Source organism: Neopsephotus bourkii, unplaced genomic scaffold (genome assembly GCF_033783945.1).
Source record: "Neopsephotus bourkii isolate Nb327-2 ecotype Australia unplaced genomic scaffold, CSIRO-AGI_Nbou_v1 NB_384, whole genome shotgun sequence".
Lineage (NCBI taxonomy): Eukaryota > Metazoa > Chordata > Aves > Psittaciformes > Psittacidae > Neopsephotus > Neopsephotus bourkii.
In genome coordinates, this window is record NW_026900889.1 from 1,377,521 (window position 1) to 1,390,734 (window position 13,214).

At 44.0% G+C, this 13,214-nt stretch overlaps 1 protein-coding gene across 7 annotated transcripts in view; it reads right to left on the reverse strand.

Annotated features, from left to right (window-relative positions):
- Positions 1–13,214, reverse strand: part of TSC2 (TSC complex subunit 2) — a 31,790-nt gene that overhangs the window by 8,516 nt on the left and 10,060 nt on the right. For 2 of the 7 annotated variants that reach the window (XR_009724851.1, XM_061349171.1), the window contains 14 exons: positions 12,452–12,605; positions 11,616–11,738; positions 11,165–11,299; positions 10,545–10,734; positions 10,014–10,107; positions 9,629–9,731; positions 9,141–9,235; positions 6,573–6,704; positions 4,757–4,921; positions 3,968–4,120; positions 3,713–3,825; positions 2,793–3,014; positions 1,978–2,193; positions 318–386 (listed from right to left, as the gene is read on the reverse strand). Coding sequence is in view for 6 of the 7 variants with exons in the window: in XM_061349171.1 (XP_061205155.1) it covers positions 318–386; positions 1,978–2,193; positions 2,793–3,014; positions 3,713–3,825; positions 3,968–4,120; positions 4,757–4,921; positions 6,573–6,704; positions 9,141–9,235; positions 9,629–9,731; positions 10,014–10,107; positions 10,545–10,734; positions 11,165–11,299; positions 11,616–11,738; positions 12,452–12,605 (1,964 nt within the window). In the remaining variant the exon portion in view is untranslated. The remainder of the gene's footprint in view (positions 1–317; positions 387–1,977; positions 2,194–2,792; positions 3,015–3,712; positions 3,826–3,967; positions 4,121–4,756; positions 4,922–6,572; positions 6,705–9,140; positions 9,236–9,628; positions 9,732–10,013; positions 10,108–10,544; positions 10,735–11,164; positions 11,300–11,615; positions 11,739–12,451; positions 12,606–13,214) is intronic. The other 5 variants (XM_061349172.1, XM_061349175.1, XM_061349174.1 and 2 more) reach the window with 5 other exon arrangements.

The following is a 13,214-nucleotide window of genomic DNA, read 5'->3' on the forward strand; positions in this document are numbered from 1 at the left end:
ATCGTCAAGTGAAGCTGAAAATAAGTAATTCAATTCCTGTGACATTTGGACAGCTCATTTCCCACTCCCAGCCCACCCCAGCTACAGCTCAAGTTGCTTTAAGAAATCGTCTGCACTTGCAAATGTTGGATCTGGCTTGGACTTCTTCATGCTAGTCAAGATCCCATTTGTTGAGAGTAATGAGACTGGGGACAGACAGGAGACATGGAAGGGGAGGATGAAGTATGAGGGATACATTTGCTATGAATCAGAGGTGTTCTTCTATGGCAGTACTTTTTAACTTTTTTTTGTGTTTCCTTAAAGATATATAAATATACCTGCCCAGGATATGCTCCTGTGCAACTTCCCTTGACAACTGGACTGGTACATGGAAGAGAAAGAGGCCACTGCAAAGGGAAATCAAGTGAGCAGCTACATCAAAAGGAAGGAGAGACTATATGAAACAAAAAAATAAAAGTAAAAAATTAAAAAGCACAGAGTTTAAAATGTAACCAAGAGCCCAGTTTAAAATAAACAAAGGAAGAAACAAAAACAAAGGAAAGAACAAGCTGGGATAAGCTCACTAGATGCCGAAGGGATATTTTAAGGGTACAAGGTCTTAACATGAATAAGGAGGCATAAACACATTCAAACAATGCAGACTGGAGCTGCTCCCTTTGAAGAATGCATCTGGGGGAGTTTTAGGAACAGAAAACTCCTCAGTGATGCCCCAGCACATGCAGGAAACCAGCCTGAGCTTTTCCTGAGCTACACTTCCAGCAAAGGAGCCTTTTTAAACCCGCAATATGGATACGCTTCCCATAGCTTTAACCTCGAAAGAGGAACAACAACATGCACATGATAGTCTGACAGCAATGCTTCTTCCAAACACCCATTGACCAGCCAGCCCTGGCAAGTCTCCTGTTGAAGTTTTGATAACCAGAATGCAGCCAAAATGATGCTCTCAGGCTGCCACAGGAGTGGCACTGAGGTGGGAGCTTCTGTCAACTCATCAGTTAGCACCTACATACCACAAATCCATAGTGTTCACAATATAAGTGTTCATTGACAAGCATTTTAATGCTGGGGTTTTTTAAGGGACTAATTTGATTTTGATTCTAATTTTGTGTTTACATATTCTGAAATCCTAAAATCATACCCTGCCCTGTTTAAAACAACCCCAAAATCCAGCTTTTTTACCAGTTTCCCAACCATCCATACCATTGATGGCACCTCCCCTAAAAAGCCTTGTCTGCTGTTACCACTGCTTGGTTTTGATAGTGCTATCAGTGCCAAGAGCCTCAGTGTTAGATGCTGATAAGAGCTCTGAGGCAGGGATTATATCCAGCTTTAAAAATCACAGCTATGGGTCAACACTAACCTCAGCATTAACAGCTCTATTGGAAGTGAACTAGCACCAAAGTCAATACAGCCCTGGCCACTGTGTTAAAACCATCAAAAGAAAGTCAAGTGATTCAACTGCACCTAAAGCTAAATGCTCCTTTAAAGAAGTGACTAAATCCACAGCCAACAGGATCTGCATTCTGCTCTCTCATGCTGTAGGTTCTCCCAGGGACCTAGCGCTCTCAGTGCCCTCTCAAACTCCAATACTGAAGACAAATGGAAATGGAAATGCTGCATGGGAAGATCCATCCACGCATGGGATGCCCAGATCAGCCCCAAACAAGTGGAAGAGGGGGAAAAGTCCATGACTTTGTTCATTTTCATTTGGGAAACAGCATACATTACTCCTCCAAAGAAGCTCCATTAGTCCTCTCTTCAAGAAAGAGAGCTACTTTTCTGATGGAACTTCACAAGCAAGGAGGAAGGGAATTTTGTCACTGAAAACTTGGGACAAGAACAAATTCCCTTTCTCACTGCTGTGTTATTCCTCGTGCTACCAACTTTACTGTTCTAAAGCCCTGCAGTAACTTCAACACACTTTAAAGGCGATAGGGACAGCTATGCTGGGCACGCTACTGGCCTGACATCTCTCACCTGTGTTGGAGCGCTGGAGGAGCGATGGTTTGGTTGTCCCAGTGGCCAGGCTGGAGGAGGGGACAGAGAGGGATTTATACAGAGCTGTTTCTCGGTGCTCTTTGAATCGCTCTGCAGCCATGAGTGCATTCGAGAGCTCTTGCAGGGGCATATTGTTGATGTCTGAAGAAAAGGGACTGAGCGGGTTCTCCAGACTCATCAGCCAGCTCGTGTTACCTGTAAGAGAGAATCAGGGAGGAGCATTAACTCCCAGCTCCAGGAAGTTTACAACTCACATCAAAGAAAGCACTAATTGTGTTGGATAGTGCAAGTAACAGCCAAACCAGACCAAGCTCTCAGTTCTCCTGCATTTGGAGAACCACTTCATTAATACACTGTTTTCAGTAGGGAAGTGCTCTGTACTTCACCCCCAAGCCCTTCAAGAAACCCTCCTTACTACAGCAGATTCCCAAAAGACATCCAAAACACTCAGGTATTTTAATTCATGATACCAGGCCAGTTATTTCCTCAGGAGGCAATTTTCAGCTGATACAGACAAGTCCCTGTGAAAATGGGAAATGCAAAGTAGGGTTGATATTACGTGGCTGTTTCTGTAACAGTACTTAATATACAAATTGAAGTCTTTGCTTCAGTCTTTTCACAGGTCTTTTGTAGATTAAAACCACTAACAAGTGATTTCAAAGAATCAAGTATCAGCTGTATTAGTTTCAAGAGGCAGGAAACAGTGAAGAGATCTGTTTGTGACTAAATAGGGCTTTTCCTTCAGGCTCTGGTTTGGAGTCAGAGGAGCTCACTCCACACTCAGGTGAAGATACCTGTGGGTCTGCGCACCAGGATTTCTGCCCAGCCCTGTGTCAGCAGTGGGACATAAGCAGCCAGGTTTGCTTTTTCTTTCTGCAGAGGTGTCTGTGCAGCAGGATTAGTCTTCTCTGACCGAGATGCAGGAGCAGGAGCACCCTGTGTCCCTTGGGAAGCTGAACCACTGGGAAAATGGGAGGCCGAGCTGTCTAAGGCACCAACACGTAAGGCATGACCACCTGGTGAGACAGAAGGGAGAGCCACGCCGAGTTAGCACTGAGAATATCTCACTAGTAGTAAGTCTTTTAAGCTATTCTAGGAGCTGCATGCACAATACTGGGAACTGTCCTGGTTTGGGCTGGACAGAGTTAGTTTTAGGAGCCGGTAGAGTGCTGTGCTTTGGGTTTAGGATGAGAGCAATGTTGATAACACATTGATGGTTGTTATTGCTGAGCAGTGCTTACCCTAAAGCCAAGGGCTTTTCAGCTTCTCATGCTCTGCCAGTGAAGAGTCTGGGGCACAAGAAGCCAGGACAGCTGACCCTGGCTGGACACAGGGATATTCCAGACCACAGGACATTGTGCTCAGCCTATAAACTGGTTCTTAGTTGCCAGCTGGGTTTAAACCACAACAGGAACCCAAGAAAACTTAACCTCCTATGTGTTTCTTCTAAACCAGGAGGTTAGATAAACGTAGGTGATTCTCACTCCCACTGCTCCCCACTTAACCCATCCCCAAAGCTTTCCTGCAAGGAGAGGGAAGCAGGAAGAGCAGCATCTCCTGAGGCCAACAGCTGAGCTACCTGCCCTCTATTAAATACCAGACAGGTCCAGACTCTCAAATTAGCTTAGGCACAGCTCTCTTCAGTGGGCACTTGGACACTTAAGCCTATGACACACTCCAGAAATGGCAGTAAGACTCCAGGGTAGGAATTTACCAGACATGGATCGGACTCTGTTGCGAGAGCTTCTGCAAACCTGCTGCCCAGCTTGAGATTCCAGTTTTGCTGGAGCTTCTTTTGTTTGTCTCACTTGCAAAACAGGGTCTGAGCTGTGGAAAAAAAGAGGATGTTGATGATACTGAGAGAGGAATTAGTCATGCTGGACAAATAAGACTCTTCTGATCAGAGGAAAATCAGTGCTTTAAGAGATTTTGTTAAGTGGGAATATCTAGAAATGGGAGTGAAAATTACCTTGGTTCTGTGCTGCTTTGGAGCTCTCCAGAGTCTAGGCCAAGCAGGGACCTTGTCCCCGTTCCAACGCTTGTAGTGATGGTCACCAGCTTGTTACCAACCAGCCATGTCTTCGTTCTTCCTCCCGCCAACAGAAACTCACCCACAGGAGACCTGGAAACACACTGGTAATGAAGACAACAGAGAACAGAGCCTACATAGATGGCTTATTTCATGTTACTGTGCAGGAGGTGCTGCCTGTTTTCCTTCTTTATACAGCATTTCAATGTACCTTCTGGTGGTCCACATACACGTTATCCATCAGGATAAGGGATTTAATACCAATTGATAGCAGTACTACAGGACACACCTTACAAAGCAGTTTAGTTCAGCCCTGGACACATCACAGAGCAGAAGGGAACAAGCTTTGTCTGAGCTCTGCATCTCCTCCTGGGAAAGGCTAGCAAGAAAATTCCATGCCCTCCTTTGAAGCCAGCTGGCATGACACTCAGGTCTGCAGCAACAACTGATTCTGCAGCAAGGAGATGGAGCAAAGCACTGCTCACAGACAGCGTGCCTTCAAGGCATCTCCTTCCGGAGAGTTCAAGGCTGAGGCAAAGGCTGGCTGGCTCCAATGGACTTCTCTCATCTAACCTCATGTTTAGCCAAGTCAGATTTTATCTGCGAGTAACAGCTCTGGAGCCTGGGCCTGCCAGAACATCCAGTGTGTCACGGTGATTTTCCACTAATAAAGAGAAACATAAACCTCAATCAAAACCATCTCCCTCATTGTCCCAAACTGGCCCCTACCTCTTAGGCACAGCAGTGAAGTTTGAAAACACGTATCGAGCCATCATATCCAGACAGGTCTCTGTGAGCTCCAGGTGGAGATTCTTTAAGTTGTCATCAGCCTGAGCCATTGAGTTTTCATCTGCAGAGCCCAGGCTTGAGCTGGTGATGGAGGTTTGTATCCGACTAGAAGAGAATGTTTCCAACTGACACATCACACTGCAAAATGCTTGTCCCTGTCACCCAAAAGACAGCGTGATGCAGAACGACCTGAGATACATGCATGTGCCAGATCAGAGAGGTGGCCAGACCTTAAACCCAGAGCATCATACAAACAGTTTTGCGTCAGCCTCATGTTGTGCTTCACAGATTGTCATTGCAGAAAGTGTATTTTAGCTTGAGAGACTGAGAAACATTTCAATGTCCACCAGCGGACTTGGCCAAGCCAGTGCTCTCTGATGTTGGTGGCCCATGGGCAAGTGCACCAAGCAAATAGTAAGAGGCAGCACCATGCTTTGAGTTCACTACTCTATAGTAAGGGCAAGCGTCCCATGACCTGCACAGTTCCCCAGGCAAAATGCTGCCCATGAGCCATCAATCAGGGCACTCCAGATTTCACTTTATGATCCTGTGGTTTGCTTTTTTCTCTGTTGCATCCCTTTCATGTATTGATCTTTTTCCTCCAAATTCAACAGCAATGTAAAACCTGATTTAACTTGAAATAGAAAAAAATTGCACTCTGAACAGGAAACTGGCACGGGAATAGAGAGCAGCTCTGCCTTCAGATCAGCCAAGTTAGCAACGCAGTTGTAACAACTGCAGTATATCATAAAGACAACTCCTTAGGCCATCATAATACAAGCTTAGCTGAGGTACAGCCAATTTTTTTTGTGGCAACTTCTTTGGCATCATTAAGGGTAATTACATGAGCTTCCAGTTGTCACCATTTCCATATAAATACAAGAGAAGAAAACACCTAATAGATTAATGGGGATATCAGTGAATAATGTGCCAGAATCATACTCACAACTCAGTGTCTTTCCCCCAAACACCATACAGTTACAGTCAAATATAAACCACAGAAAGCAAAGTTCCACTGACAGCAATCCTTAAGAGATGCAGGCACAAATCTTCAGGTTCAGATTTTAAACCAACGTGTTACAGCAGCAGTTTAACACTCAAGGGAAGTGATCCAGGAAAACGTTTTCAAAACTAGAACAAACTGTTTCACCTTTCATGTGAGCAAATCAATGGCTGGAATTGAAACTTGTTTGCTTTAGTCATGAAAGCAGTTGCTTTGTACAGGCTGAGAGTACATCTCATGGCATCACACTTCCATCAGCTCCCTTTGCCTCAAAGAACAAATCCTAAACTGAGGCCAGAACTACTCCATGTCTGGGAGGAGGGCCTGGCTGTAACTTTGCAGAGTATCAAAAGCCTCTCCTGGCACAAATCACTGCTTAGAAGGCTGAAGTTTTAACCAGGACTCTCACTTGCACAGAATGCAACCTTTTTCCTTTCTTATTCCTTTGGTGTTTTGCTGCTTTGGTTTGCCCCCCTTCACCGTCTTTACTTTGAAAAGAGAAATTTGCTAAAGCATCAGAGAATAGGGCAAAGTCACCATACAGAGCATAGGGTATGATGCGACAAGCCCTTAGCCAGCATTGGGAAGCCATGGGATATCCATGACACCAAAACCTTTGTCTGTAGCTAAGGCCAGTTTTTTATTGCATACCAAAGTCATGCAAGCATCCCACATGCAAATCCACCCTCCCTTGCAGTAAAACTTCCAAGTGCTGAGATGCTCTTGGATTCTCCCCATTCAAAGTGCCTCTACCTGCGGACCACATGTTCAGACACACTGATGCTGCGGGACCGGAAGGCATCAACTGCAGAGGATTCTTTCAGCTCTTTCACTGGAGGAGAGTTATTCAAGCCTTGCTTTGCATTTTTGGCTAGTCTTAAACTACTAGGTGGAGAAGCACCAAGCCCCAAAAGAGGTCACAGGAAGGGAGGAAATCATTGTAGGGATGTAGGTTGAAAAGTCACAGGTCACAGGGTCAATATTGGGGGATCCCGGAGGGTGATGGAAAATCAAACAAATGCCAAAAAAAGGAAAACACAAATTAAATCGTACAAACAAGCAGCGCTGAAAGCATTAAAAAGACAAACCACAATTCTGAAACCAAGGTTTTAAATGTGCTGCGAAACAAATGAAATTAGTACAAGTTAAAACAAAAACCAAACTGATTGAAATGACAGTTGGAATACTGCGCTGTTAAACAAAGGCAGGAGCACCTGAAGGCTGATTAGGCACCAATGTGTGAAGTCTGAGTTTTGTGCAGTTCAACCACTTCTTGTGTTGCCCCAACTCACTGCTTCAGCACAGCTAAAAACCTGATTACTTCCAGAGACTGGATCATAAAATGCTTTTACCAATACAAGGAGACATCAAAATATACCAGCCATTTCTACCTCTGTTAGGCCTGGCCCAAATCTGAGCTTCTCCCCTGAATCACACAACACCCAGGACCAGTCAGACACAAGGGGACACTCAGCCCATCTATACACAACTGATCCTTCTCATAGTGCACAGATCAAAGGGCAAGAGGACAAAAATCCTCTCGCTGTTGCTGACTGTGGGATGCTTTTCTGTCCAACAAGCTATCTTATTTCAGGTGGCTGGAGGTAACCCACTTGACTTTGAACTGGAACAGAAAGATAAGCCTTTACACCATCAGGTGCCAACCACATGTGGGAGATGACAGCAATTAACACCTAAGAGGCACTTTAATTAGCACAGCTGAGATGCATGCCTGCCTGACTACTAATTTGGATCTCACAGCTGGTTCAGCAGTTCACATCCCCATATGTAAAAGGCAGATACTCATTTAACCCTTCTGGCTCTTTCTCAACACGATTTATTTGCTGTTCCCTTCAGTGAGTTGTTACCTTTCAGGTGGCCACCTGGAGGCATCAGAATTTATTTGTCCTTCCAGTGACCTCTGAGAGATCACTTTTGGCCACAGCTGGAGACGTGACTGCAGAGAGCACAGGCTCATACCCTGATATAATCACTACACCAACATCATTGGGAACGGTTGGGATCTTGGATCTCCTGCAACACCCAGCACCTCAGCCAGGGCACTGGAATACTTATTCTTTGGGCTTAAGGAGTGAAAGCAAGCACACCAGCTTCACAAGCAAGGAAACAGGTATCTGCTCCAAGCCATTTATTTCCTCTCTCTTGGACAGAATTCAAGCTCAGCCAGCCCCAGAGGCAGTGGCATCAGCAGTTCTGGTATTTCAGGTTGCTGGCTGGGTACAGCCCACACTCCTTAGCAGAGAGTTCTGTGGGAAGGGATCCAGCAGCATTAACAAAAGCCTTTAGATACAGTAGTATTCCAACCTGGTAAATTTAACAGGTTTTGGGGGAAAAAAAAGGAAAAAAAAAAAGATTAGTTGAAATTTTAATTTAAGAGACGAGGGTCAAAAGGCTTCTCTTCCAAGCTTCTGAATGAAAGAGGAGGAGATGGGAGAGATGAAACACAAAACAGGGTTTACAGCTACAGCATTAGGGCAGGGATGGTGTTTCTTCATTGCAAGATACTCCTTGAGCCTTGCAGTAAAAGTAGAGGCACTTTCCCCAGGGTGCAAATGCCACTGTATGCTTATGCACGTTAACACTGAAGCAAGTTAAGTGAACCAATTTAGGCAAGCCCTGCAGGTAAAAAGGACATTAGAGAAACCCTGAATGCCTGCCAAGCAATATTCTCCTATCATGGCAAATGTTACTTTGAAAGATTGCTGGTAGGATATGTTCTGACTTCTGAAGACATGAAGCTTTGCTTCAAACTGACATAACGGCTTTGAGATTCAAAAGAAGCATCAGGACATCCAGATACACAGAAGGCAGCTGTCTGCCACCCAAAACACTTGACAGATAACACTATGGGAAAACACAGCACTGGCTTTCTCCATTTACACAGGCTGCTAATCACGTCTCTCGCAACCATTTAAGTAGTGGCTAGAGATCAACCATCAAAAGGAGTTAGCACTATGAACAGGTATTCTGGTAGCACTCTACTGACACACATCAACCTGAAAGAACTGTTGGTTTTCAAACATTAACAACAAAAAGCCTTACACCTTCCTGCAAAGGTTTATAGAACAGCCAGTGATGTCCTCTTATAGACTAGCTGACTGTCAGCTTGGTTTGGTTCCAGCTTCTTACCAACCTACATTTGTCTTTTCCCAATCCCCTGACCTAAAGAGGTTTACTTTGCTTGCTTAAATGCAGTCAGATTTTGGATAACTAGACCCAGTCTCCTTCAGAAAACACAGGGAAGGGTGTGAGGACTAGAACAGGGAACACAAGACCCTTCTGGAGTCCAATATAATTTACCTTTTTGGCCTCTCGTTCAGGCTTGTACTGCGAGCCCTGAAACTGTCCTTCTCAGGTGTGTCATCAAAGGAGAGGAGGACATTTGAACGCAAACCCTGCCGATTGAGACAAACAGGTCAGAGTCTGAATGGGCAGGACGAGCAGCTGGAAGACTGCAGTGATGCAGAACTCATAGTCAGCTATAAAGAAGATGCTGTGGTGAGATGCTGGCACAGGGTGCCCAGAGAAGCTGTGGCTGCCCCATCCCTGGCAGGGTTTAATGCCAGCTTGGATGGGGCTTGGAGCAAGCTGCTCTAGTGGAAGGTGTCCCTGCCTGTGGCAGGGGGCTGGAACTGGATAAGCGTTAAGGTCCCTTCCAACCCGAACGGTTCTATGATCGTGTGAAGTTTCCTAGCTTCATAGAGAACCTTTAATCTTCTCAAGCCATTATTTTTATTAGAATAGCATAATTTGTATTAGATACTTTTTGAATCAGTAGTGTCCATTACCTTTGTAATAAAGGGGACAAAGTCCTTTCGGAAGGGAAGGCGACACCGGATGAACCACATCGCTATCACATGATGGGCCAGGCAAACGATGTACTGGTTAAACCTAAAACAGCACAGAGATAGCCAGAGTTTAATGCTGCATTATGATGCCATTCAATCACTGAACAGAAGGGTTTTTCAAGCTGAGAAACTGTAAGCATAAAGACAAAGCCCTCTAAAGTTCTGTTTGAGAAAAACAGGTATTTCGACCAAGGTAAGTATGCCCCTTCTGCAGAAAAACCTTGGAGATACCAGAATGAGCAATATCCAGTAAATAACCTTGACCCAAGTACTACAAATAAAGCATGTCTCATTCTCTTAGGTTTACAGATGAGGATGAACTTACTTAGAAGGGTTTGTGTATGGTAGGGAGATGGCGAACACACTGGCATACTGCTCTGCTGCGAAGTTCCTATAGAGGTGAGGCAGCCTGGCTAGAGCTGGAACAGGTCAAGAAGGAAACCAACATGGGTGAGGCCTGAACTCAAACTATTCAATATCACAGTTCAGCTTAATTTGAATTGGCTTGTTTCTTTCAAACCATCAGCTGATATGGAAGTTAAAATCAAGTTGTAATTTCATGCTGTTTAAGTTATAAGCAACAAGGTGGAGAAAGCACCTTCTCATTTCCAATCACTGCATGGCTGTAGTACACAAAGCACGACCCTCTTTAGTGTGTGCCAGTGCTTTAAATAGAAAACCAGTAACAAGCAAGAGATAATCAAACACTTATATGCTGAGGATGGTGCAAAGGCATCACAAAAAGCCATGAAACCCTTACAATGCATTCCATATGAGTGACACAATCAAAACGCCCGTATTCAGCCCAGACAATACAACTATAGGAGGTCAAAAGTACAAGAACATTACAACTCACTTGAAAGGAATTCCAAGAGGGGGATTGCCATGTTGGCTGTAGCAGAAATGTGGGTTAATTTGACTATTAAGACAGGAAGTGCCTTTATGATGATGTCGGGCATCTCGACACTACAGACAGAGAGTGCCACAACGCACTGGTTTGCGCAGCGGTAAATGAGACCGTGTTCCAGGCAATACACTATTTCACGCTACAAGAGTAAAAGAGAAAGAAAAGCCATGATACAGGGAAAGAGAAAACCCCTGAGCAACCATCTTCTGCCTTCAGACAGCATTTCAGAATGGCTTGCCATGTATCATACCACAAGGCCCCTATGGTGCACATGAATTCAAACCCAAAAAGCACTGACACAGAACCCTACATAATGCTGCATATATTCTAGGCTAAAATCTTAAGATGGGACTTTAATCAAGTCAGTATTTTAGAAGCTAAATATCTCAGTTTCTGATTAAACAGCATCTTTATGTTTATCAGGGTCTTCCAGCAGATGGTGAAGTCACCCAGCAACCTCCAAGAGGGTTTTACCTTGCACTTAAGTCTCCTAATAAGCATGTATGAGAAAATGCTCTACTATAAAGGATTTTGCCCTGTCCCCCCTCACCCTCTTACTTCCCCCATACCTGTTTAGCTTTGTCCAGATAATTATGGTAAGATATTAATGCTGTCAGTACTGGAACAACAGCCAGATGCAAATCCGTGCGAGAAAAGCCTTCTGGGGTACCGTGGAGCCTGTCAGTAGTCTTTTTGTCTGTGAGCTGACAGATCACACAGTAAGTTAGAATGTCTCACACTAAATACACAATCTAAAAGACAACAGGTATGCACTGCCTATAACTCCCTTTTTACATGTCTACATATGTACAAAGAGAAAGAACACTCATTATTACCTACTTCTGTACCTAAAACAGCCCTCACAAACAGGGAAGGTGAGTGAGGATTGACAAACAGCATGTTAATCTTTAAAGTATTAGACTGAAAGGGAAAAACAAACCAAAACCCCAATCAACTCTAACCAACTCTCAAGCAAACTAAGGATCTGGTTGACTACATCAGTAGGGTGCATGGCATTACCATGTAGCTCAGTGCAGAGGCCAGAAGGTCTATGTTACAAGGAGAGGTTAAAAATAGCACTTTATAACGGAGGGATTCAGGTAATTTGTTGAGGACCAACTTCAACACCTTCCAGTCTGTCTCCTGGAAAGAAAGAAGAAATTAAGGTGGAAGATTTTGGTAGGATTTCAGTTCAGTTTGAAAGCAAGACCAATCCTCTGCCATTTCTTAGGCAGATGCATGTCTTGTCATGATAGCTATATAAAAAGAGGTGGCATTTAGCTGTCAAGTTACTTCCTGTCTGTCATCCAGCTCTAGGTGCAATATTGGCACCACAAACTGGAAGACAACTTGTATCCAGATCTGCCTGAGCTCAAAAAGACAGAGCCAGAATTCAGCTCTCCCAACCATTAGCACAAGTTCACTTCCAGAGCAAGACAACCTCAGCACATAACTAAGGCCAATACAACACTAATGAACAATCTATATTTACAGTTTACAAGCAACTGGAATACTTATCAGTCCTCAAAATACTTCCAAAACTTGCAGTAGGAAGGTTTTAGTTTCAAATGTCCTTTCAGAAACAAGAGGACTTATCTGATCTTTGATAACACACGCTTTTTGCCCTTGTCTGCTCTGAAGCAGAGTGCCATGAAAGCTTTGCTTAGTTTCTGAAGATCTGATCTAGTGCTCCCACTGCTGGTTGTAAAGCTACAGGATTACACACAGATTCGGCCCAAGGAGAATTTATATATTACTTTTCAGATGGTATTTAGATACTCTGGGATAGAATTCTCTAGCCAGCTGGTTTAAATGGACACAGTTCATATGAATTATGATATTAAAAGTGGACATACTTGCTTCAAACACTGCAGAAGGACGCCAAAGACCATGGAGTAAGGCAGATGCCCGATACGAATGGTGGTGTTTTGGGAAGGCACACTGGGACTTCCGGAAGGTGGAGAGAGTGTACCAGCAGGCTTCTTCTCAGAAGTCCTCTTCTCTGCTTCTCTACAACATGGAAAAGGAGAACAAAACATGTAAAATGCATGTAATGCAAAATGAAGATTGGAACATTCATGTGACCTCCAGTGCTACCCTGTTTGGTGGCCAGTTTAATGACCAAACAACAACACAAACTGCATTTTCAATTAAAAACCACAGGACTGACAGTAGACAGACAGCAATGTGTCAGTTTGGTCAGGTTAAGGATTTTTCCACCCAGACTCATAGCAAATTCAGAAAGATCTCTTTTGGGGCATGTTACCCAAAGCGTTTCAGACCAAGCTATAACATTAAAACCAGAGAGATTCATACAAATCATTGAAGCAAACCTCAATGTGAAAACTGGTTTGAGGAGGGAAATTGCAAACATTTTGGTGAAGTTTTGTGAGCAGGAACAGAAATTCCACATCTCATTGAGAGCTCTGTAGGTTAACTGGTTTGTAAGAATAATTCACTGATGAGTTATTGAGACAATCCTAGGCTGTAACTATAGATTGTGTACGGGCTGATACATTAGGATTGGGAAGAATGAGAAAAACTGTGGATTGTAGATGGACCATTAAGCTCATGCAAAAGCTTCAGATAGTTTGGAAAACAGCTTTTGCTTAATGCAGT